This window comes from Stenella coeruleoalba, assembly GCF_951394435.1.
Source record: "Stenella coeruleoalba genome assembly, chromosome: 14".
NCBI classification, from domain to species: domain Eukaryota; kingdom Metazoa; phylum Chordata; class Mammalia; order Artiodactyla; family Delphinidae; genus Stenella; species Stenella coeruleoalba.
The window spans coordinates 82,087,614-82,110,877 of record NC_137160.1 but is presented as its reverse complement, the minus strand read 5'-3'; the positions used below and the strand labels follow the sequence as shown (position 1 = coordinate 82,110,877).

At 58.9% G+C, this 23,264-nt stretch overlaps 1 protein-coding gene across 1 annotated transcript; it reads right to left on the bottom strand.

Moving 5' to 3' along the window:
• Positions 1–1,719: 1,719 nt before the first annotated feature.
• SETD1B (SET domain containing 1B, histone lysine methyltransferase) lies at positions 1,720–22,465 on the bottom strand. The gene is made up of 16 exons (XM_079942621.1): positions 22,278–22,465; positions 21,928–22,026; positions 21,026–21,296; positions 18,819–18,931; positions 16,353–17,591; positions 11,952–12,779; positions 11,260–11,521; positions 10,836–11,173; positions 10,644–10,749; positions 9,615–10,088; positions 7,030–8,285; positions 5,994–6,164; positions 4,718–4,849; positions 4,521–4,640; positions 4,304–4,441; positions 1,720–2,216 (listed from the first exon to the last, which is right to left on the bottom strand). Exons 1-16 carry the CDS (start codon positions 22,449–22,451, stop codon positions 2,043–2,045), a joined length of 5,895 nt encoding a protein of 1,964 aa, XP_079798747.1. The 5' UTR covers positions 22,452–22,465; the 3' UTR covers positions 1,720–2,042.
• Between the last annotated feature and the right edge of the window lie 799 nt (positions 22,466–23,264).

Sequence of the window (23,264 nt, the reverse complement as noted above, 5' to 3'; positions counted from 1 at the left end):
CAAGGTGAGGCCAGAGTGAGGGGTGAGGCAGGACCCTGGACCCTGGTTTCCTCACATTACCCCTGCCCCACTTCTTTTACGGGAGGAGGGGACAGACTGAAGACAGCCCCTTGGGGGCTCCAGAAGTAACTTAAATCGGCCATCTCTACAAACTACACATTTCCTCATGTGAAAAATAAATATTTCCTCAGTTGCACAATGAGGCAGAAAACCGCAAAAGGAAGAGAAGGTTGCCGCTGTGCCCAGGTCCCCCTCCGTGTCTTAATGCCACCGATTTCATGAAGATTGAAACCGGTGGGCATAGTCTCAAACAGAGAGGGCATGGGGTAAAGAAATTGAAAAAAAAAAAAAAAAAAAAAGAAAAACACAACAAAACCACCAACGACAAAAAAAAAAGAGAAAAATAACAATTCTTTGTACAGAATTTACATGATAACAAGCTTGACACAAGCTGAGATACCAGAGGCTCCGGGCCTGCATCTGCAGGGTCGGGGCAGCCCCGCCGGGAGCTCTCCCGTCTTGGTGAGGATGACTCCTGGTCACAACAGTCACTTTCCATAAATTATTTACATGCCTTCTTTGCTTTCTGGGGTGCGGGGGACTTGCTTGTGTGTGTGTGTGTGTGTGGTTTTTTTTGGAAGTACAAAGAAATAAGCAAAAAAGTCTTCCCACATGTTTCTACAAGAAACAATGTTCCCGAAAAAAAGTCCTTTATGGCAGCCTATGTACAGAAATCTGTTCTGAACTTCAAAAACCTATTTTTCCCCCTTTGTTTTGATTTTATACACGCACAAAAAAAAAAAATCCGTGGAAAGGAACTCTAAAGATGATGCCAAGGGTTAAAAAAAAACCAAAAACCTGTCAGACGTAGATCTGAGTTTTTAAATCTTTTCCAAGATTTTCCTTTCTCTGGGAGAAATAAATCTTCTCACTCTGAAAATAAATATGCTCTTGACTTCTTGGGGCGAGGGGCTTGCTGGCAGGGTGAGTCAGGCTACAGGCTGGGGGCGAGCGGGTGAAGCTTATAAGCAAACAAAAATACGCCACACGCGCATTCGGTCAGGCATTCGGTCAGACACCCGTAGTGGCGGGACTCAGGACCCGCCTGCCCTGGTGGGAGGTGCTTCTCTCCCCTGGGGGTGAAGGTGAGGGCAGGAGAGGGTAAGTAAACACAACCCTTCCAGCTCCCCCCAGCCCCCGCCCCCCCGCTGGCATTCGAATGAGAAAGTAAACACTGAACCCAAGATTTGGGGGGTGGAGGGGTGTGGGGTGGCAGGGAGAGCCCCAGGGGAAATTCCTGCCTGGGACCAGCGTGGCTCCACCAGGGTCTGCTGGGGGAGGGGGGAAGGTACCCCCAGGCTGCTGGGGAAGGAACAGACTGGAGGGGGGTCGGAAAGAGGGGGGTCTTCTCACTGAGTCCGCCGCCGGCAGAGAGCGGGCCTTCCGTAGTGTTCTGAGGTCAAAGCCGCCTGGCCCGACCCCCCTCCTCTGCAGCACCTGGCCCGGCGCCCGGGCCCGGAGGGTTCCAGAACGTGGACCGACACACCATCAAACCACGCAGCCCCTGCCTGGGGTCCCCACTCTCTGATTCTGCCTTCACATTTCAATGGTTAAAGCGTCTTTTCTCATGAAGAAGAAGAAAAGAATGAGAAGACGAAAACAACGTAGCAGCATTCATGGGAAGAGGCTGACCGGGAAGGGAAGGCTGGACAGAGAAGACAGAGAGAAAGAGGTGGAGGAAGGGGAGACGCCGGGGAGGTAGGGGGGTGGGGGGAGACATTTACACCGGAAACCAAAGTCCCGAAAGGAGCATTTCTTTAAAAAAATGAAAGAGACATGGGCTGAGAGACAGAGAAGCCCTTTCCCACTGAGGGGCCGGAGCTGCGGTGGGTCCTGGGGGTAGTGTTGGGGGCGCCAGGCCCTGGCACGGCTGCTGGGTAGAGGGACAGCACCTGAAATGGGGGTGGGAGGTGGGGTCTGGCCCCGGGGCCAGGGGTCCACGCTCGGGCGCCGGGGGCGGCTGACATCCCCAGGCACCGGGCCTAGTTGAGGGTCCCCCGGCAGTTCTCGGAGCCGCAGAGGCAGGGGATCTTGACGTCCTCGATGGGGAACTTGTAGTCGTAGGTGATCTCCTCGTTGACATTGATGTGCTGCTTCGAGTAGATGACGATCTTCTTCTGCGACTCCACGGTGATGACCTTGGCGTAGCAGTTGGGCTGTGGGTGGGATGTGGGGGGGAGGGTGAGCGGACCCACCTGGGACCCCACCCGGGCCCTCCCTGACCGCAGTCCCCCAAACCTGACCGAGCCCCGTGCTCAAGGCCTGATGTACTGGCCCCATGACCCCACTGCCCACTGGCCACCTGCCCTAGGCCTCGGCTCCCCCATCTGGCGGACCAGGGCCCCCTGTCTCTGATATTAAATAAGAATCATGATTGTCATAATAATAAATTTTGCAGGGAAATATCCAATTTACTTTTATACTGCAGGTGATCCCCAAATTTATGTTTCTAGCCCAGGCCCTACTTCTGAGCTCTAGAGAAGGGGTCAGCAAACTCCGGCCCCCAGCTGCCTGTTCTTGAAAATAAAGTTTTATTGGCACACGCTCATTCACTACATATTGCCTATGGCTACCTTTGTTACAATGGCAGTTAAGTAGTTGCTATGAGATGGTCTGGGCCACACGGCCAAAAATACTTACTACCTGGTCCTTTACAGAAAAGGTTTGCCTGCCTGCACTCCAGGCCCCCAGATCCAACTAGCTGCTCCATGTCCACCTTTTGGCAGCTCAAGGAGACAACTTTGAGTCAGTAAACTCAGACCTAGGGAGCGGCCATTCCACGCACCCAGTCCCCCAAGCATCTGCCCCCCGCCTCCCCTCTAGCAGTGCTGGATCCAGCCCACCACGCCCAGCGGCTTCTGCCTCAAAGGGCCTCTTGATTCTGTCATCACTTGCCTGGACTGCAGCGGCTCCCGCTGCCTCTCTGAACTCGGAATAACTCCTGACCCAGCTGCCAGGGAAATGTTTCCAAAGGGACAGCAAATCCCGTCACCCCAGGGCAATAGCCGGCCTCGGCTTTTAGAGAAAGTTCTCAGCTCTGCTTACAAGGCTGAGTGACCCAGCCACCACCAACCCCGCCAACCTCATCCTCTCACCCTGCCCTCTGCCCCCTACCTCATCCCACTGCCCCTCAAACAGGTGTTCTCCCTCCCTGCCCCAGGCCTCACCTCACTCACTCATTACTGCACCCGGGTAATTCCCTCTTACCCCTCAGCTCTCACAGGAGACGCACAGCGAAGTCCCTACGGGCCCCAGGGTATGATCAAGTCACAGTCATGCGAGCTGGCACGTACTGAGCGCCCGCTATATCTGCACAGAAGGCCTGCCCTCGGTAACCCGCTTGGTCCTCCCAACACCCCACGAGGAGGGACTGTTATCATCCCAGTTTTACAGATTAGGAAACTGAAGCACCGAGACATGAAGTGACCTGCCTACAGTCGCTCACTAAGTAGCGATGCCAAGACCTGAACCTACAGCCAGGGGTGCCTGTCCTCCATTTGAAGCTCCCCGTGCTTATATTCACGAGAGGACCACCCTTGTTATCAACGCCCACCTCCACACCCAGACCTGTGCCATGTCAGCCGTCAGTAGCCGAGTGTGACTCTTTAAGTTAAATTAAACACTCAGTTTTGGGGGCTTCCCTGGTGGCGCAGTGGTTGAGAGTCTGCCTGCCGATGCAGGGGACACGGGTTCGTGCCCCACTCCGGGAGGATCCCACATGCCGGGGAGCGGCTGGGCCCGTGAGCCATGGCCGGCTGGGCCTGCGCGTCCGGAGCCTGTGCTCCGCAACGGGAGAGGCCACAGCGGTGAGAGGCCCGCGTACCGCAAAAAAAAACACTCAGTTTTTTAGCCACACTAGCCACGTTTCAAGCACTCAACACCACACGTGTATATCAGTGGACAGCAAGGATGCAGGGCACTTCCGTCACTGTCGAAAGTTCTACTGGCCAGCAATGCCCCAGAGGCATCGAAAACGCCCAGCACGGGGAAGGAACTCTGTTAATACCAGCTGTATGGACCATGTCACGAGCACCTCTGGTCTCATTATGCGCATTTTGCAGATGAGAAAACTGAAACTCAGAGGAGAACGGCTCCTTGGATAAGGCCTCACACCTCCACCTCCCTCCCCGCTATCCTTGTGGGCCCCGAGCTCGGGAAGGAGGCCGCGCCGGTTCCTGTGCCCTCCGGTTGCGGGTCCTCCTGGCACAGCAGCAGGGGCGGCTGCCCCGAGCCGGGCACTCACGTTGCAGCTGTGGTTGATGAAACGCGCGAAGTTGCCGCACTTGGTGGCGTCGATGATGGTGTCGTGGTCCACCCGGAACATGTAGCTGCTACCGATGCCCTCGTCCTCGTAACGTTTCTCCCGCATGTCCGCAATCACCTGGCCAGGAAGAGGCCTCAGTCTGGGCAGGGCTGGCCGCAGCCCCACCCCGACACCTGTCCTGGCCAGCAGCGCTTACCTGGCGGATGTTCTGGCCCACGTACTCGATGACCATCTCGTCGGCTGCGATGGGCTCCATGGCGAACAGGCCCCAGTCGTGAATGTGACTCTTGCAGAATTTGAGCTTTTTCTTCCGGAACTGGGGGAGGGAAGGGGATGGGGGTGAGAGCCCTGGTTCCGGATTCTGTGGCCGCCCCAGGTGGGGCCCAGCCTCACCTTGAGCTGGTTGAACTTGAGCAGGTCACTGTCACAGCTGCCAGTGAAGGAGGACAACAGGCGGCGCTGCTCGGAACGCCGCTCCGAGCCGGCCCGTGTGGAGGCGTGAGGCTGCGCTGGGATGCTCATGCCCTGTGAGGATGGGTACAAGGATGGGGATGGCGGGTGACGGATCAGAGAGGGGCGCGGCCGCCTGGGGGAGCTGGCCACAGGGAACCCGCATCCCCGTCTCATCCTTGGCAACCCCACCGTGAGCTCTGTGGCCCTAGCTTCCCAGCTTCCTTGCTCCGAGCTTCCTAATAGCCACCTCTCCTCTACGGGGTCCTTCCCGTCGGAATCTGAACGTGATCAAGTTCCTCTAATCTTAAACAAGACGACGCAGCGTTCTCTTCACTCTTGCTGTCGTTTCCCTTCTCAGCTAGATTTGAAAGCACCTCCGCTTTTTGGACAGAGATGGTGGGTGTCTGTCTACCTAACACCCCGTGGCTTCATTCAAAATCACGGTTCTTCCCAGCAGCCTCGCATCCCTTCCCTCTCTTGGCCTCCCTCTTCCTCTGTCCCCACCATTGACACCTGGAGCTTCACTCCCCTCCAGATGTTCTCCCGGGTCGGCTCACCCCTGCTGTGGCCTTTGGCTAACATTTCCATCCTCATGATGCCCAAATTTAGGTCCCCAGACCAGACGTCCCTCTCCCAAGCTCTCTACTGTACCCATATATCTAACCGTCCGCCAGACCTCACGACCTGGATGTTCCACAAACCCCGAAACTCAAACCATCCCAAAGTGGGGGTCCCACCTTCCTTCTCACCTCAGTGCTTGGCATCCAGGTACGCAGTCCCCAAGGCCGGACCCAGCAGCGTCCCACCCCATTCTGCCTCCTGTAACCAGTCAGGCCCCCCAGTCCCATCCATCTGACCTTCTAATGTTCGAATATTCCTGAGAGTCTTTCAAATGCATCTTCTTTTTCCCACACGGCCCCCCATGTCCAACCTACCCAATTTATTTCCTTAATTTCAAGAAGAATGAAGGAAACTTCTGGAAATGCAACTCAACTCTGTTCGTATCCCTGATTAAAACCCTTCGGAGGCTCTCCCCTACCCGCCCCTCACCTCACCTCTCACACTTGAGCACCCAGGGGAGTGGCATGCTTCGTGCTCCATGCACCGGCCCCTCTGGCTCCACAACCGCTCCCGGTGCCTGACACCCCCTCCAGGAGGGCCCCACCCTCTGCGCAGCCCGGGAGGCTCCGGGGTGTCCAGGCCCCGATGGCCGTACCTGGGTGTCCGTGGGGGGCTCGTCGGTGCTGGCGCGGCTGCTGTTGAGGTATCTGAGCTTGTCCTTCTTGTCGATGGTGTAGAAGCCCTCACTGCGGGCGCAGCCTGTCACGTGCTCCCGGATGCCGTCGTCCCGTTTCTTCTTCTTAGCTGAAGAGAGGCTGGTGGGTGGGTGTGGGTCAAGGGCCACATGGACATTCTCGGAGAGCCCCTCCCAGTCCTGCCTGGAGACCCGCCCTCCCGGGCCTGGCCTCTCCACCCTCAGACCCATCTGCAGGAGGCCGAGGACGCCCAGCTCCACAGCCCACACCTACACCACTTCCCTGCACCTGCCCACTGGCCAACTCCACCGTGGTCAGAACTCTGACAGGTACCCAGCTGCATGGCCTTGGGTGTTTTTTTTTTTTTTAAAACCACCCTCTGCCTCAGTTTCCCCATATGCAAGTTGGGGATGACGATGCCCCGTGGAATGACTACAGATGCTTAGGCTGCTTAGCAGAGTTCCTGACACAGAGTAAATAAACTCAATAAACTCATTTGGTACAACAGGGATAAAAGCAGCGCCAACTTCATAGGGTTGTGGTAACAACCGACTGTGGCGTGGCATCGTGGCTGAGAACGCAGATTCTGGAGCCACATTTGCCTGGGTTCAAATCTCTACTCTGCTACTTCATAGCTGTGTGACTTCGGGCAGGTAACTTAACCTCTCTGAGCCTCGGCTTCTTCAGATGTAAAATGGGAATAATAGCAGCCCCTACCTCACTAGGCTGTTGGGAAGATTAAATTAGGCGATGAGAGGGAGCCAGGGAGAGTGAACCTTCTGTCAGCCCCTGCTTCTGTCATGTTGTACAATCACATTGTTACATTTAGCCCCCAGACCTGCCAATTCTGGCACAGAGGGCAGTGTTTAAAAGTGCCAGTGATGACTCTGTACAGAGCCTGGCACGGTGCCGGCATAGACACTGCTCCGTAAGTGACAGTGATGTGCGCTATCCTGGGAGGTGCAGCCCCCCCACCCTGCCTGGCAGGATATAGGGATGGTAGACCCAGAGCGTGTCATTGAGCCAGTCCATGCCGTTGTCCTGCTGCAGCAGACGCTCGTAGGTGACACACAGGAAGCGGATGTCCTCCTCGTCGATGCCGCCATTCCAAATGTCATACAGGATGGTCATCTCCTCAAATTCTGAGCGGGGCCGAAAGAGGGGCTGCGGCGGTGAGAGCTCGGGGGAGGCTGAGGCCACCAGGTCCTCGTGGCGCTTCTTCGGTGGCCGGCGCCAGGGCCCCCGCACCTTGGCCAGGTCCATGAACTCCTCGGTGATCTCGTCGCGCCCACGGGGACCCGGAGGGATGGCCTCAGAGGGCCACTGGTTCTCTAGCTCCTTAAAGGGCAGCTTGGTGGGCTCAACAGGTGGCGGAGGTGGGGGCGGAGGAGGCTGGGGGGGCAAGGGTGGGGGGGGAGCCGGGATCCCCGCGTTCCGGAAGTCCAGGGTCACGGTCCGGGGGTCGTGGGTGCTGGGGAAGACAGGGGTCTGTGGCTGGCCTGGCAGAAGCAGGAGGTCCCTGCCCAGGGGGGGCCCTCCTGGTGCCCGGACCAAGGGCCCATCCAAGGAGAGCACAGCCGGCGGGGATCGCCGGGGCCGGCCCGGCTTCCTCTTGATGGGGGGTGGGCAGGGGGCCAGCGGAGCAGGCAGCAGGGGTGGCAGCTGGGTGGGGGCCCGAGTCTGGGCCCGCAGGACGGGTACGGGCAATGCCAAGGGCAGGGGCAAGGGCAAGGGCAGAGGGAGCGGCAGGCCTGTCTCCAAGAGCACAGGGGAGGCCAGAGGGCCAGACCGGTCATCACGCCGGCCAGCTGGGAGGGGACAGACAGGCAGGAGCAGGGGCCCACCAGGCTCAGGGAAGGTGGGTGTGAAGCTGAAGTCCCGGCCAGGTGTCCTCGGGAGGCCCCCGCTGCTCAAGCTGGGGGATGGGGATGGGTAGGAGAAGGGGCTGCCTGGCAGCTGCGGGGAGCTCAGGGGCAGGCCACTGCTGCCCCCCGACGGCAGGGGCTCCCCACTCGGTGTGGCCGGCACGGCCTCTGCGCTCTGCGACTTGGCCAAGCTGCCACAGAGGCCTGGAGTACGTGGGGGCTGGTCCTCATGGGGAGGCTCCAGAGGGACTGTTGGGAGCGGGAGGTCTGGGGTCTCGGGCTCTGGTGGTGGGCTGGGTGGCCGGGGTGGTCGAGCGGGCGGCAACGGTGGCTGCAGAGGTAAGGAGAGCAGCGCGGGGGGCGCAGGCTCCGCTTCCAGGTTGTTCTCTGCAGAGAGGTGGGCAAAAACCAGACCTTTATTATTTGATTCAGATGTCCCTCAGCGCCCTACTCATGCTGCCCTACTATGCACTTGACACGTCTCTGGGTATGCACTCATACCCTCTGGGTCCCTAGGGGTTCTGTGAGTATATGGACTGTCCTCCTCCAGCTAAGCCGCTCAAGGACCGCTCAGCACCCGGCCCAGTGCCAGGCACACAGTAGGTGTCTGATAAATGTTGGTGGAAGTAAATCAAAGATGCAGGAGACATGGTTGTAGCCCTCAACACTGTCTTTAGAACGGTGTTCCTGTGAACCGGGAACATCCCAGGGACCAAAAAAATGAGCTCTATCAAATAAAATCCAACAAGTCTCTTTGCTGCAGGACTTTTCAGAGCCTTTAAGGTTTTCTCTTAGCATTTATCTCTACTGTCACAGAATACATTTTCTAACTTATCTGCTGTCATCCATCACCCTGCCCCAGAGTGTAAGCCCCAGGTATTTTTGTCTGTTTGGTCCACTGTTGTATTATCAGTTCATAAAACAGTACTGGGGACGACAATAGAGGCTCAATTAATACGTTTAACAATATTCAAAGACCTGTGGTTCTATAGCCAAATAACACAGAATTAAACAAAATACAACGGGTTTCTTTCCTCAAGGACTATTACCGGTACAAACTAACCACATGTGGCTATGTAAGTTTATACTAATGAAAATGAGACAACGTCACAAATTCTGTTCCACAGTGGCACTCTCCACCTTTCAACTGCTCTTAGCAACACAGTGTCTAGTGGCTACAGTATTGGACAGGACAGAGAGAGAACGTTTCTATCACTGCAGAAAGTTCCATTGGACAGCGTTGTTAGAGCCTTTAACATGCTTTGTGCAGCTCCACCAAGATGGTGGAGGGGGCAGCGTCCATGGCCTCTTCTCAACTGGCCCAGCACCCCGAGGCCTTCTCTGCTGCTTTCTGTCACTGAAATGACCATACACACCTGCATGCACCCACACGCCCTCTCCTGGGAGCATCTCATGGGACTAATTAATGGTCCAAGGACTAGACCCCAGGGAAATACTGACAGAGGAATGGTGACAGCAGCAGACCCCTCTGGGATCTAACAGGTGCCAGGCTCCATGCTGGCACGTCATAAGTCATCTCACTCTGTCCTCCCATATGACCTCATAGGGGAAGCACAACACACGGATCCCATTTTACAGATGAGGAAACTGACTAGTTAAGGTGAAGTGATTAGTATAAAGGAGGCTGGGCTCACTCTCACGGTGAGGACATCCTGCTTCCATGCCCACCGCCCTCCCAGGGGCTGCAAGTGTTACCTGGGGTGGGCTCCGGGGATGGCAGGGGCCGGGCCTCCATCTCTCCAGCAGGGGGCTCTGGAGACAGCAACCTGGCCCCTTCCTGGTTCAGGCCTGGCTCGTCGGGGGGCTCCTTGCAGCCAGCCAGCTCCTCGACACCCACAGGCAAGGGAGGCTCTTCCAGCATCGGGGTCCGCGCCTCGGAGGCTTCGTCCTCAGCCTCGATGTCCACCTCCTCTTCTGGGACCAGCGACTCCGTCACGGGTGCTCCTGTGGCCACGTCCTCAAAGTCCTCGTCAGGGGCAGCGGGAGCCACGCTTTCTTCTGCAGCTGCCTCCTCCCCTTCCGCCTCATCTTCCTCCCCTGCTGCCAGTTCTTCTTCATCTTCGGAAGGTGATGAGGAGGACCCGGAGCTTGATTCGAAGTCAGAAGACTCAGAGCTCTCACTGGAGGACTCGGCTCCAGCCTTGGAGGTGGCGATGCTCACTGTCTCCTCTGGGCGGGGGACACAGGCAGGGGCGCTGTCATTATCTGCTGTGCTCCAGCCAGGTACTTCACCAAACGTCTCACAACTGGCGGCACTGGGCTGAACATAGCCCTCAGGTGTGTGTGCGTGTGCGCGCGTGTGTGTGTGCGTGTGTGCGTGCGCGCGCGTGCACGTGTCGGTACTAACTAGTCATCATGTTTTTTTAAACTGAGGTGAAATCCACATAACATAAAACTAACCGTCTTAAAGTAAACGATACAGTGGTATTCAGTATATTCACAATGTGGATAACTAGCCCTTGTCTAGAAGAAGCCCGTTCCCTTTAGCGATCACCCGTCTATCCACTGTCCCCTAACCCCAGCGACCACTAGTCTGCTTTCTGTCTCTATGGATTGACCCCTTCTGGACACTTCACGAGAAAGGAATCATAGGCCATGCCCTGTTTGTGCTTTACTGAGTGCACACTTCAAAGTCAAGAGATCTGCCCCCAGAGTATAGCTGACTATTGCACGGGCTCTGCGCTCTGCAGAGGAACCCCGGGCTGGGCCGGGAGCCCCGCTCACCTCCATCTGAGTCCCCTTCTTCCTTCTCACTCATCTCCGACAGGGCTGCGTCCTCGTCGTCATTCTCAGACTCGTCCCTGTCGTCGCTGTCTTCATCATCGTCATCCTGGGGGGGGAGGGACGGAGGAAAGGTGAGCCGAAGGGCCTCCTCCCCTGGCCCAGCACCCCAGGCCTCCCCAGCCCGAACGGTACCTTATCGGACAGGGATGAGGTCGAGGAGGAGGAGATCTGGCTCCTGGGGCCTTCCTCCTCCTCCCCCTCCTCCTCCTCCCCCTCCCCCTCCTCCTCCGCGCTTTCTCGCTCCTCCTTGTCGGAGGCTGAGGATGAGGGCGAGGTTGTCGAGGACTCCGAGGACGAGGACGCCGACGACGATGAGGACACCGACAGCGACTCCTTCTCGTCCTCCTCCCCGCCACTGTCCAGCTCCAGGGGCCGGGCTGGCCGCCGCCGCACACCCACGCCCTTGGGGTCCCGCTTGGCGAGCTCACAGGGGGCATCCGCCATGTCGCGGTCCCGCTCCCGCTCAGACTCTGTGGGGAAGGAGGGCTGTCAGAGCTGGGCCAGGGGCGCGGGAGAGGAGGAGACCCCAGCACCCGGCGAGCGGAGGGGCGCAAACCTTCATCCTCCTCATCCACGGAGGCTGAGGGTCGCAACCGCTTCTGGTCGCCAGACGAGGCGGTGTCCGGCGGCTCTTTCCTCTTGACCTTGAAGGAGGGCAGGCGGATGGCCCCGCGCAGCCCAATGCTCAGGCCCAGGCCCTCGTAGCCCAGGCCCTCGCCCTTGCCCCACGACTCCAGCAGGCAGGAGGCGATGCGGTCCTTGGGCTTCGGCCTGTCTTCGTCCTTGTGCTCACCGGACTTCACCGGGGTCAGCGAGGCCTGGGGTGCAAGAGAGGAGGGGGAGGTGACCATGGTTACGGCGCTGCCACCAGCCCTGTCCCCTGAGCAGCCTGCCGTCCTCTCAACAGTGACAGCCACGTGGTAACTGGGCACTTCCTTTCCTGGAACCTACCTCATTTTGTGCCGACTACTCAGGACGCCCCCAGGGCCCCACTCTGCCTCCCTGACCCTCGGCTTCCTCACCTGCAAAGCGGCTACTACCGCTGCCCGCACCGGAGCAGGGGCCCTCGCGCTTTGGAGGTTGGAACCCAAAAGGAACGCATTGTAAGTACACACCTGTGTCATTGACACATTGCTTTCACAAAATAACACTCACACTATTCTGCTTTGGGGGTCTGGGTGGCGGTGTTTCCAGTACGTGCCTGGGGAGGAGAGAGGCTGCCTGGCCGGGTCTCTGCCGCCCACCCACCTTGGCCATCCGCTCCTTCTTGTCCCACCACTCGTCGAAGGCCCGGAAGGCCACCACCTCCACCATCTTGCGGTTCAGGTCCCGCTTCATGATGGCCTTGAGCTCTTTGAGCACCACCAGCAGGACACCGTCCACCGTGGCCTTGTGCGGGTCCTCCTGGCGTGGCACATAGCCTGGTGGTGGCACTGACGGGTCAAACTTGGGCAGGGGTGGCCAGGGCTGCCCGCGGCCGGGGCCAGTGTTGCTAAGGGAGAAGGGGCCCCGGTAGGGCGGCAGGTTGACGAACTGCAGCCCAGCGGAGGCGGCTGCGGCTGCGGCGGCCATGAAGGGCGGGTAGGGGCAAGCGCCCTGGCCCGTCATCAGACGGCTCAGCATTTGCGTCTGCATCTGGAAGGACATGGGCATGCCGCCCCACTGGCCGCCCAGCACATGGCTCATGTCCACCTGCATCACGGGAAACAGCCCCGGTGGGAAGGGCGGCAACGGCGGCAGAATGGGCGGGGGTGGGACACCGGGCGGTGGTGCTGGCAGCGGTGGTGGGGGCACTGTCACAGCGGGGTGGGCTGGGGGCGGTGGGGGCGGTGGCGGGGGCAGAGGAGGGGGCATGGGGAAGCCAGGCTGGGGCGGGGGGGGCGGCGGGGGCGGGGGCAGTGGTGGGAAGCCAGGAGGCGGGGGCAACGGCAAGGTCGGGGCCAGCACAGAGGGAGCTGCCACAGCCCCCGTCCCGGGGGTCACCACCATGGGCTTGGGGCAGTCAGCGCTGGTGATGGGGGCCAAGGGCATCTCATCATCTGAGATCTCCATGTCCTCCCCCGAGGACTGCTGCCCCTGCAGGGAGAGCAAGGAGAGAGAGGTGAGGGTGAGCCCGGGTGGCCCAGCAGGCTCCCAGATCCCCCTGCTGAACACCCGCAGGTCAGAGAAGAAGCCTTCTACAAGACAGAGAGAGCAACGTGGCTTCCGCAGCTCTGATCCTGGTCCTCTCCCTTGCCAGCCACGTGGCCTCAAGCAAGTGATTTAATCTCTCTAAGCCTCAGTCTCCCCATCTGCATGATGAGCACCACAGTACCTGCCTCACGGGGTTATCATGCAGATTCACTCATTCATTCATTCAACAAACATTTGCTCAGCACCTGCTGTGTACCAGGCACTGTTCCAGGTGCTAGGAACACAGTGGTGAACAAGACAGACGAAATTACTGCTGTCTTGGAGCTGAACTTCTGGAGGGACAAGGCAAAGGATAACTAGGAGGAATGTGAAATATATAGTCCTTCATGGAGAAAAAGAAAGCTGGGAAGGGGAGTGAGGTGTGAAGAGGGAAAAAGATTGTTTCAATTTGAGAGACTCTGTTTCAATTTGCATTCAGAGAAGATAATACTAATAGTTGAAACTTCTCTAGCCTTTTCTACAGGCCAGGCACCTTTCTAAGCACTTTACGTACCTTAACTCAGTTAATCCTCAGAACAACCCTGTAAAGTAGGTCTGTTATCACCAGTTTTAGTGATGAGGAAGTTGGAACACTTGAGAGCTTAAGTAACTTGCCCAGGCCACACAACCACTAAGAGATGGAGCCCGGATTTGAACCAGGAAGTGGCTCACTAGCCTTTGTTCCCAGTTGGCCTGTAGTCTTCACTGTGGCAGAGAGGGCCTGGCAGAGAAGGTGACACGAGCAGCGGGGGCGTTTAGCAGTAGTGAGGGTGCACGAATAGGAGGTATGTCTTTACGTTTTTCCTTAGTTACTCTTTTCATATAGTCTTAATACGGGCCACGGTGGGGCTGAGTGTTGTCAGCACATAATATCTCGTATTTCTCATCCGCACCCTAACCTCACAACGTAGGGCTCTAGTCCAATCCCTTTTGACAGGTGAGGAAACACACTCAGAGAGCTATACATAAATCACTGGCCCAAGAGGCCCAGCCAGTCAGAAAGCGGGCTGGGATGCGAGCCCAGGGTGCCTGCTGAGCGAGGCGTCAGGGGGTTGTTGTGGGAATCCAGGACCGTGGCACCACGTGAATGGGAGGAGTCGAGCATGACCTGGCTGTGAAACGGGAAAGGACTTCTTTTCATTCAGACATGGGGCTTTGGGGAGGTGGATGCAGAGGCCTGGAACTGGAGGGGGGCACGGGGTCCACAAGGTAGAGGTGGAGCAAGAAGGCAAAGCAGGGGTAGGGCGAGGAGGGATGGGCTACCCCCAGGCTCTTGTGTCAGGACCCAAGGCGAGAAGGGGGCTCAGGCCCTGGCCTGGATGAACGTGGCTGGGAAGACAGAGCCTTTGTAGGTTGCCAGGGAGTGCATTTGAAGGCTGAGGGGGCAGGGTCTGTGCAGGCTGTAAGGTCAGAGGTCAGACGTACAGGTGAGGGAGGCTTCAAAGGGAAATGGGGGGCGGGGGAGAGAGAAGAGGAAAAGCAAACCTAAGGCAGAAGAAAGCCCCCGCTTTTGCTCTGTCCCCTCTACAGACACACACACTCTGCCTCTCGGGGTCCCACACACATGCTGAGGGAGGCTCTGGCAGGCTCAGCCTGATACTCAGGGACAGCGCCAGATCAGTCCTGGACAGCGCCCAGCAAGGCAAGCGCAGCACGCATAGGGTTAACGCCGCCACGGCTGCCAGCCAATCACAAGGAGACCCTGATCCAGCCCAGCCCGCGGCCCTGCCCCTCCCTCCGCCCCTCCCGCGTCCGGGGGCGGGGGGCAGAGAACCGGCGGGAACTGGCGGCTGAATATTCGGCGTCAGCTCCAGCCGTGCCTGGAGCTTCCCAGGTGGCACCTCACTTAAGCCGAGATTAGTGTGAGGCAGCTACTCTCACTATCCCATTTCACAGATGACGAAACTGAGACTCAGGCAGGGAAAGTAACTTCCCTAAGGCCACATGACCAGTAAGTGACAGGGGTGGGGCTCAAGACTTAAGGACTGGAGCCGGAACTTTTAACTATCAGCCTCTGTGAAGAAAGGGAGTGTCCCCCTGTGCTGCTCTCCCATGTGGTCAGCCTAGGCTGGGATTCCCTCGGGTTCAGGCCGGAGGAACCCGGGAGCTGCTCTCCCGACTGTCAGCAGGGGGCTCCCGAGGGCCATCTTGGAGGTTATCAGTACTCCCGGGCTTCCCTGGGCTGATGTCCCGGGGCATCCCCGACCCCAGCTCTCTGGGCCTCAGTCTCCCCTTTCCTACAGTGACACCGTGGGAAAGCTCATTCCCTCTGGCTCCTCTGGGCTTCCCGGCCCTGGATCAGCCAGTGAGCATGGTTAAATAAACATCCCCTAACCTCCGGCAGGAGAGGGAGGGAAGAAGGGAGGATGGCAGCAGGGCCAGCAGCCCCCCCACCTCTGCACACCTGTCAGCTCTCCCTGCCTGAACCCCTTAGCGCCAGAAACCACTTCCCCAGAACAGCCTGGAGGCCCCCAGGAGCCCCAGCCACCTGCAATCCCCTCCCAGGCAAGCCAAGTTCCTCTCTGTTCTTCCCTGAGGCGGCCACATCGGCCTAATCAAAGGACTCGGGGAGGAGGGACCCTCCTCCCTACCGCCCACGGGGGGCGAAGAGCTGTGTCTGAGCTCCTGCTGTTCATGCCTGCCAGGCCAGGAGGGCCAGGGCAGGTGCCTGGACCAGGAGGGGGGAGGAGCAGAGCCAAGGAAGATGACGGAATCCTCCCCCAAGGGAATGTGGCATGCAGCAGCACCCACCCCAACCCTCAGGCTGCAGTGAGACCCCAGAGGAGGATCTCTGGGTGGGCAGAGGGTGGGGGGTGGTCAACTCAGCCTGGTTCTGGCTGTGGCCCTCCCCCGGGCTAGCCCTTAACTCCTTCAGTCCTGGACGCAGGGGGAGAGGGAGGAGGAACATTTCAATGTCCTCCCTGCCCACCATGGTTTCCCATCTCTTCAGAGGGCACCAGGTTCTAGGAGACAGTGCTCCAGAGCTGCCACCTGACCTAGCTCAGCAGAACACTCTGGCTGATCCCTCTTCCCAAATCTGCCTGAGTGTCAGGACCAGTCCTGATCAGGTCCCAGCCTCCCAACAGAGAAGGAGGCCCCAAACCATCACCACAGTCCACCTCTCTGGGATCTCAGCAAACTCCAACCAAAGAAGCTCAAGTCAGAATTTATCCCCAGGAAAAGGTCTTGACTTCCCATACCTAGCAAGGAGAGTAACAGATCTAGGTCATGTTTCCCTTTTCACCAAAGCTGCTAGGGAGCTCAGAGCAAACCAGCTGCTCAGTCATAGCCCCTGGTGCTTTTCGTATCCTCTTTTCATTCTCTTTTTATTTGTGATCTGTTATTTTGGCTGCTCTAGCCCTGCTGCTTCTGTGTCTTAGCTAGTTATCCGACGGGGAGAATGTTTCAAGGAGGAAAGAGGGAGCCACAAGACCGACAAAACCAATCCCAGACAGAGATGGACAGACACCATGGTACCTCATCCATCTTCTCTGAGGTGGGGGTCCTGTCTCCAGCCAGGTCCAAGGCCACCTCAGTTGTCTGACCCAGAAGACCGGTAGGGTCTGGGGGGCCTGGCTCGGGTGGGGGCCGGGGCCCCAGGCCCAGGTCAAGCTCATCATCCTCATCCGAGTCGGGCAGTGGTGTGGGACTGATGTCCTCCAGGCCGGTGCTGGATGGGCGTGAGGAGGGTGGTGTGGGGCCTCGAAAGCCAGGCTGAGAGTTAGCGCCAAAGGGGGCCAGTGGGGAGAGCTGGGAGGAGGAGGAGGAGATAGGGCTGCCCTCCATCTGCAGCTCCGTGTCTGAGTCCTGCTCCCGAAGGAAGGGCAGCTTGGTGCGCTGCTCCTTCAGCAGCATCTCGATCCGTGAGTCCAGGCTGTCGTGGGGCTTCTCGGGCCCTGCAGGCGACGACTCCAGCGTGGGCGTACCAGGACTGTCACAGGGCTCAGGGCTCCAGCCGAAGGTCGGCCGGCCGCCCAGCTCCATGCTGTTGGCATCAGGGGGCGGGGGTCCAGGTGGCGTGCCTGGCTTCTCCTTTGTCAGGGGCTCAGTGGGCGGCAGGGGCGGGGGCACAGGTACTCTCCGGAACTCCCCACTGTCACGGGCCCCAAAGGGGGTTGCGGCAGCGGGCTCCTCAGGGGGCGGGGGGAAAGGGGGTACAGGAGTCTGATATGGAGAGAAAGCCGACTTGAATGTGACTCCAGGAGCGGAGGCTGCTTGGGTAGGCGGTGGAGTGTGGGCAAACGTGGCTGAATCCTGTGGCTGGGCCTTGAATGGAGGGCCACTGCCGCCCCCACTGCTGCTGACTGCCCCGAATGGGAGGTCCACGGAGCCCCTGAAGGTGGCTGTGGCCCCTGCCACTGCGGTGACTGCAGAAGAGTTGTGGACATAATGATGCTCGTGGCGGCGGTTGTAGGCGTCCGTGAACTTGCTCTCGTGGCGCCGAGCCTTGAAGGTCACTGTGGGGTCCTGGCTGAAGAGGTAGGAGGGCGTGGGCTGGCGGCTGGAGTAGCTGGAGTCCTGCGAGAAGGGGGTGCCCAGGCGCGGCGTGAGCGGTGTGCCCTGTCCGTAGGAGTTGGGCGTGTCCAAGCGGCAGCTGGAATAAGCAGTGTCCTGGGAGAAGGGTGTCCCACCACTATTGGGGGTGACAGAGGATGAGCCAGAGCCACAGCCTGCAGACAGGCCACCATCTTTGAGGCGCTTCAGGGCATCTGACAGCTTGAGAGAGAGAGAGAGAGAGAGAGAGAGAGAGGTCTGAGATCACTGGGGGGAAAACATGCAATAGAATGGGACTGTTTTCCCCTCTCACTCCAGCTACCGGGGAGCTCGGAGCCAAACTGGTCACTCTAGAGCTGCAGCATAGTGAACGGAAGCAGCGGTGGCAGAGGGAAGGGGGGAGATTTAAGAGGAGTGTCTGGATGGTCCTCACCTTCTCTAATCTTGGGGTAGCCAATTATCCTCAGAGAACCTTGAGGGTTTTTCCTAATCCCTAAAGCAGAGTAAAGATAAGACCCTGACATCTTGGTGTGAACTGGGATTTCCTTCCTGCCCCAGGCTGTCAGATATCAAAGACCTTCCAGGTAGAGATAGCAGAAGATGGTCTTGGAAGTGAGGGGGCGGCCAAGGGCCTTGTCCCTCCAACCTCTTGATGTTTTAGGGTTTAAATAGTGTAACACGTAGGGCTTCCCTGGTGGCACAGTGGTTGAGAGTCCGCCTGCCGATGCAGGGGACACAGGTTCGTGCCCCGGTCCGGGAGGATCCCACATGCCGTGGAGCGGCTGGGCCCGTGAGCCATGGCCGCTGAGCCTGCGCGTCCGGAGCCTGTGCTCCGCAACGGGAGAGGCCACAACAGTGAGAGGCCCGCGTACCGGAAAAGAAAAAAAAAAGTAGTGTAACACGTAAAGTGCCTGATAAACAGCTGACAGCTTACTTTGCAAGTAAGCAAAGACTGTTCACTCTGGAAAAGCTATTCCAGAGGGTGGCTGGGTTGATGCTGGGGTAGGAGCTGGGATGAGAACCTCCCCATGAGATGGTGGTCCAGGTGAGGTCCTGGGAGGCGGTGGGTGGGGAAGGAATCCATCCTGCTCTGGAAGGAGGGACTTGAACTCGGCTTTCTGGGGGCAGGGGTAGAGGGGTGCACGGGACACCAGAGACTAGGACCCTGGACACAGCAGTGTTTCAGCATTAACGTGGAAAGCACGTGGACTCTGGATCTCTGGGATGGGAATCCCAGCGTGTGCAGAGAGAGGGCTGGGGGCCGTGCCAGAGGACAGCTTTGGCAAACAGGGCTTTCAGACCCCCTGCTGGAAGCCTTGGTGGGCACAGCCAGGCTCCTTTCCTGGTGTCTGACACTGGAGATGGTGAAGTGGGGTGGGGGCCAGCCACATCAAGGGAGCTGGTGATGGAGTGGGGAGGCGGGGAAAGGACTGACAGCCATAAACCCACCTGCAGGGTCTCATTCACGATTGGAGAGACAGCATCCAGCTCGCCCACTGGGAGGGTTTGGGGTGTGTATCGGCCCGTGACCAACAGTTCGTAGAACCGCATGCGGGTTTCCCCTGTGGAAAAGGCAAGGGAGGGAGGACTCAGTGAGGCTCCAGGATGGGGCAGCCCGCACAGGTGGGCATCCTTGTAGGGCCCCTGTGCCTGGGGCCCCTGTGCCTGGGACCCCAGGCCTAGGGAAGCTAAGTAACCCTGACCAAGTTCCCACTTCTCTCTCTTTGTACCTCACTCCGGAGTCCGATCTGTTCAATGAAGCTCCTAAACTGTATGATTTTTCTGATCCTGAGATTCAGAATTTAATGCCTCGTGGCGCTGGGACTCCCCCAAATACAGAAATGCCAGCCTCAACACAAAGCCCCTTCCTGTCACCTGGGCCATGCCACCCAAAGAAAGGGGTAATCCCCATCCTCTCACCTTCCCACTTAACATCCAGGGCCTTGTAGCAAGTGAAGAGGAAACCCAGTGACACAGGAGTGACAGTTTTGTTGTTAACTCTCTCAGGTGCCTGTCAGAGTTTGTAAAATGCACTCTAGTACTGCGTTACTGTGAACTCCACAAGGTCCTCCCCCGGCCCACTGAACCACTCTGGTAACCCTCCACCCCAGCCCCACCCCCTGGCAGAGAGAGGCCTCTATAGACCAGGGGGCCAGATTATCTATATTTATAGAGCCCTCTGAGGCAGCTGCTTACATATGCAAAGGAGACGCATTCCTTGAGTTACTCTTTACCGGTCTCTTTCTTGAAATACAAACTTGGTGGCAGTCTCTAAGGGCCTTTTCTTTTTTCTTTTTTTTTGCAGAAATGAAATTTTGGTGAGGGCTGACTACTCCTTAAAATGGGCATGTGATGGGAGAGGGGCTCTACATTTGATTCTCAGGGAGAGGTCAGCCTGCAACCACCCAAGGGGTCTCCCCAACAGACTTGAGAAACTAGAGAAGGGGGGTGAAGGGCGCTGTGACTGGAACAGGAACCTGGCTTGTGCCCTGAGGAACCTCAGAATTAGGCACAGGTTTGGCAAGAGTTTATAGGATAACTGTGCCCATCCAGAAGCAGTATCCCTCCGCATCCCCAAGCAAGGTCTTAGAGACAGTCAATATGTGCTCATTATTAAAGGCAAAAAAGAAAGGATTACATTTTCCAGTCTTGGGTTTGGTGTGCCCGGGTTGCCCCTAAACCCCGTGCTCACGAAACCCTTGGAAGCCACTCACCTAAACCCTCCCATGCAGCGTCTCCCAGGGGACGTCCCAGGGGCTCTGGACCCAACAGTCCCTGCCCAGTCACAGGGCTGGCTGGGCCTCAGAGCACCGGGCACTTTCTTCTATATTGGTACGAACTTCTCTAGAGAGGTCACAGGCAAACTTTAGGGGATGCCCTAGAGTCCTGCCAGCCCCCCAGCCAGCACGGAGGAGAAGCCTCCCAGGACCCTGAGGGTGGGAGGTATGGCTTCCCCAGCCCGGCTCTCCCAGCAGCCGCTCAGAGGCTCGGTGAGCACAGAGCGGGATTCCGCTGCTTGGGAGGTGGTGCTGTCTCTTTAAGAGAGAGGAGGGAAGACAGTGTCAACCCTAGAGCACCGGGAGCAGCCCGCCCAGCTCCAAAGGGAGCATTATCAATGAAACCACACTCTGGGCCCAGATTGGTTCCCACTTCCAAGGGGAAGGGGCGGCCTGTGGGGGAGGGGCACTCCAGATCCCTGGAGGACTCTCTTTTTAGTGGAGGGACGTACTCTTTGGATATTTAAAGGCGTTCTAGTGGCTCTCCGTCAGCGCCCCCACCACAAATAAACGAACCCTGCTTTCTCTCCTAACACAGACGGCAACACTGGGGACTGCCTAAACCCAGGCCACCAGGGCTCCGCGCGGGGCCCGAGGGGGTGTCAGCGGAGGGGAAGCCTCCGGGTGGTCCCTTGGGGTTCAGTGGCCAAGGACCGGCACATTTGGTAAATTACAGCTTGTCTCCTAGCAACAGACAACACATTTGGCTCCACGTGACTCTACCCTCAGGAGGGGGCAAAAGAAAAGGTTGTAGGGGGCACCTAAGGAAGAGTGAGGGGCTCCCCAACACTGCAAGAGGGGCTCTGGGAGAGGAGGGGGTCACACTGACAGGTCCTGTGGCTCCTCCGCGATGGCTGTCCTGAGCGGGCCTCCACTCACCTTTGGTGTCCAGCTCCACGTGGATGATATTGCCCATGACCGAAGTGCTGTGCAAGTGCTGAACCGCCTCCTTGGCTCCCCTGACCGTGGCAAAGACCACTTTGGCGATGCCCAAGTGCTTCTTGGTCTTGGGATTGTACAAAATCTCCACCTCCTCCACCTCCCCATACTTCTTGCACATGTCCCTCAGGAAGTTTTCACGGATGTTATCATTCAGCTTGGCAAATGTCACCTGCTTCGGAGGCACCGGGCCCACATAGAACTCATCGATCTGGCAGGGGACGAGGGGGAAGGGAGGTTGAGAACACTGAAACCGAATGGAAAACACAAAATTCCCCACTCGCCCGCCCTTTGAAAACAATGAAAGGTAAAAAATAAAAATTTTTTTTTGGAAAAAAAAATGCACGCGGGCGGGCCCGGGAAGCGGAGGATTAAATCGTTTGGAACGTGGAAGTCCTCTGGGTTCGAAAGGAAAGGGGAAAAAGAAACAGTTTCTCTTTCCCCACCCCCTACTCTATCCTCCTCTCCCTGCTGCCAGCGCAGGGGCGACCCCTTGGGCTAGGAAGTTGTACCCCTAAAGCCACAAGGCTGGGAAGGGGGGCGGGTCCCAGGGCCGAGCCCTTGGGCTGGCAGGAGCCAGGTGGGGACCCGGAGCCCCCAGCTGGGCGGGCAGGATACTGTATCAGCGCCTTGATTACAGTTTCACCGAGTGTTATTCTGTTTACAGTAGCCGAGAGGGGACACCCCTCTCTTTGCCATCTCCCCCTCCCCGCCAAAACTTCCCAGGCCCCGGACGGCGGGAACTCAGAATCCGGCTGGGCTCGGTCAAGACTGGCGTTATTTTCGAATTCGGGGCTTGGGGAGGGGGGTCAGGGGCGCGGGGCAGGGGGGAGGGGCCCTACTTTGAATTTGGGCACCGACAGCTCCAGCTCCTTGTTTTTGGTCCAGATCCCGACGACCCGGGGATCTTCGACAATTTCCACCGGGCGGTTGCTGGACATCTGTGGGAAGGAAGCGGTGGGGGGGGACGTAATGGGTGGCCTGGTCCAACTCCCCAGGGACAGGGGCAAGCCCCCCCCCCCCCCGCCCTTCTCCAGGCACTTGTCAAACTCCAGGACTACGGACCCGGCTGACAGTTGGCCGGGTGGTCAGGAGGGGGGTCCCCGGGCCGATCGGATCCTTCCGCCCCCACCCTCCTCGCCACGGCTCGGAGGGTGGGTGCGGGCGGCGGGGAGGCGCGCCGGCTACTCACCGCCAGGCTGAAATGCTGCCCATCGTAGCGGTACAGTTTATGATGCCCCTTTTTCAAAGCCGGGTCAATCATCAACTTGTAACTTCTCCAATGGTGGTTCCTCCTCTCGCCCGAAGGGCCGGGCTGCGGCGGGGGCTGCTGGTGGTGGTGGTGGGGGGGGTGACTGTTCTCCATGCCGTTAACCCAACCTGAAAACGAGCAAGTTGTTGTCGTCTCCGCCGCGGTGGCGGCGGCGGCCGCTTCTACACACACGCGAAGGAATCAAATCGTCCAGCCCCCACCCCCTCCCACCTTACCAGCGCGCCCCAAAAGGAGCTGTCTCGCTGGCTCCCCCCAAAATAAGAATGGAGCGAGAGAATAACCCTTCCGGAGAATTAGGCGCCCGCCCGCTCGGCCACCATCTCGGGGCGGCTGCGAGGGGCTCCCGGGGGCCCTTGGTGCAGACTGGCGGGGCCCGGGGCACCCGGAGGACCCAGGCTCCGGCCCATGGTACCCGCCCGGCCGCCCGGCGTGGCGCTAGCTCGCTCGCTCCGCCCGGCTCGGGCGCGGGGTTCGCGGCAGGCCTGGCGCCGCCCGCCCGCCCGACCGCTCGGCCGGAGCGGGGGCCTGGGCCGGGGCTGGGGGCTGGGGGCTCGGGCCGCCCGGCTGCCGGCAGCGGCCTCTCCCTCCCCGAGCCGCGCTTACATCCCCGCCGGGCGCCGGCCTCCCTGCGCCGCCAGCCAGTACATGGTGTCCCCCGCGGGAACCGAGGCCGGGGCGGCCGGACTGGGGGCCGGGAGGGGGGAGCGCCGCCGCCGCGGCTGCCGGGCCCGGAGCTGCTGCCGCCGCCTCTGCTGCTGCTGCTGCTGCTGCTGCCCGGGAGGCGGCTGGCGGCGGAGGCTCGGCTCCCAGTAGCCGCACATCCCACAATACACCGCTAAGGAGCCCGACCCGAGCGCTCACCCTCCTCCTCTTCCTCCTCCTCCTCCTCTTCCTCCTCCCCTCTCC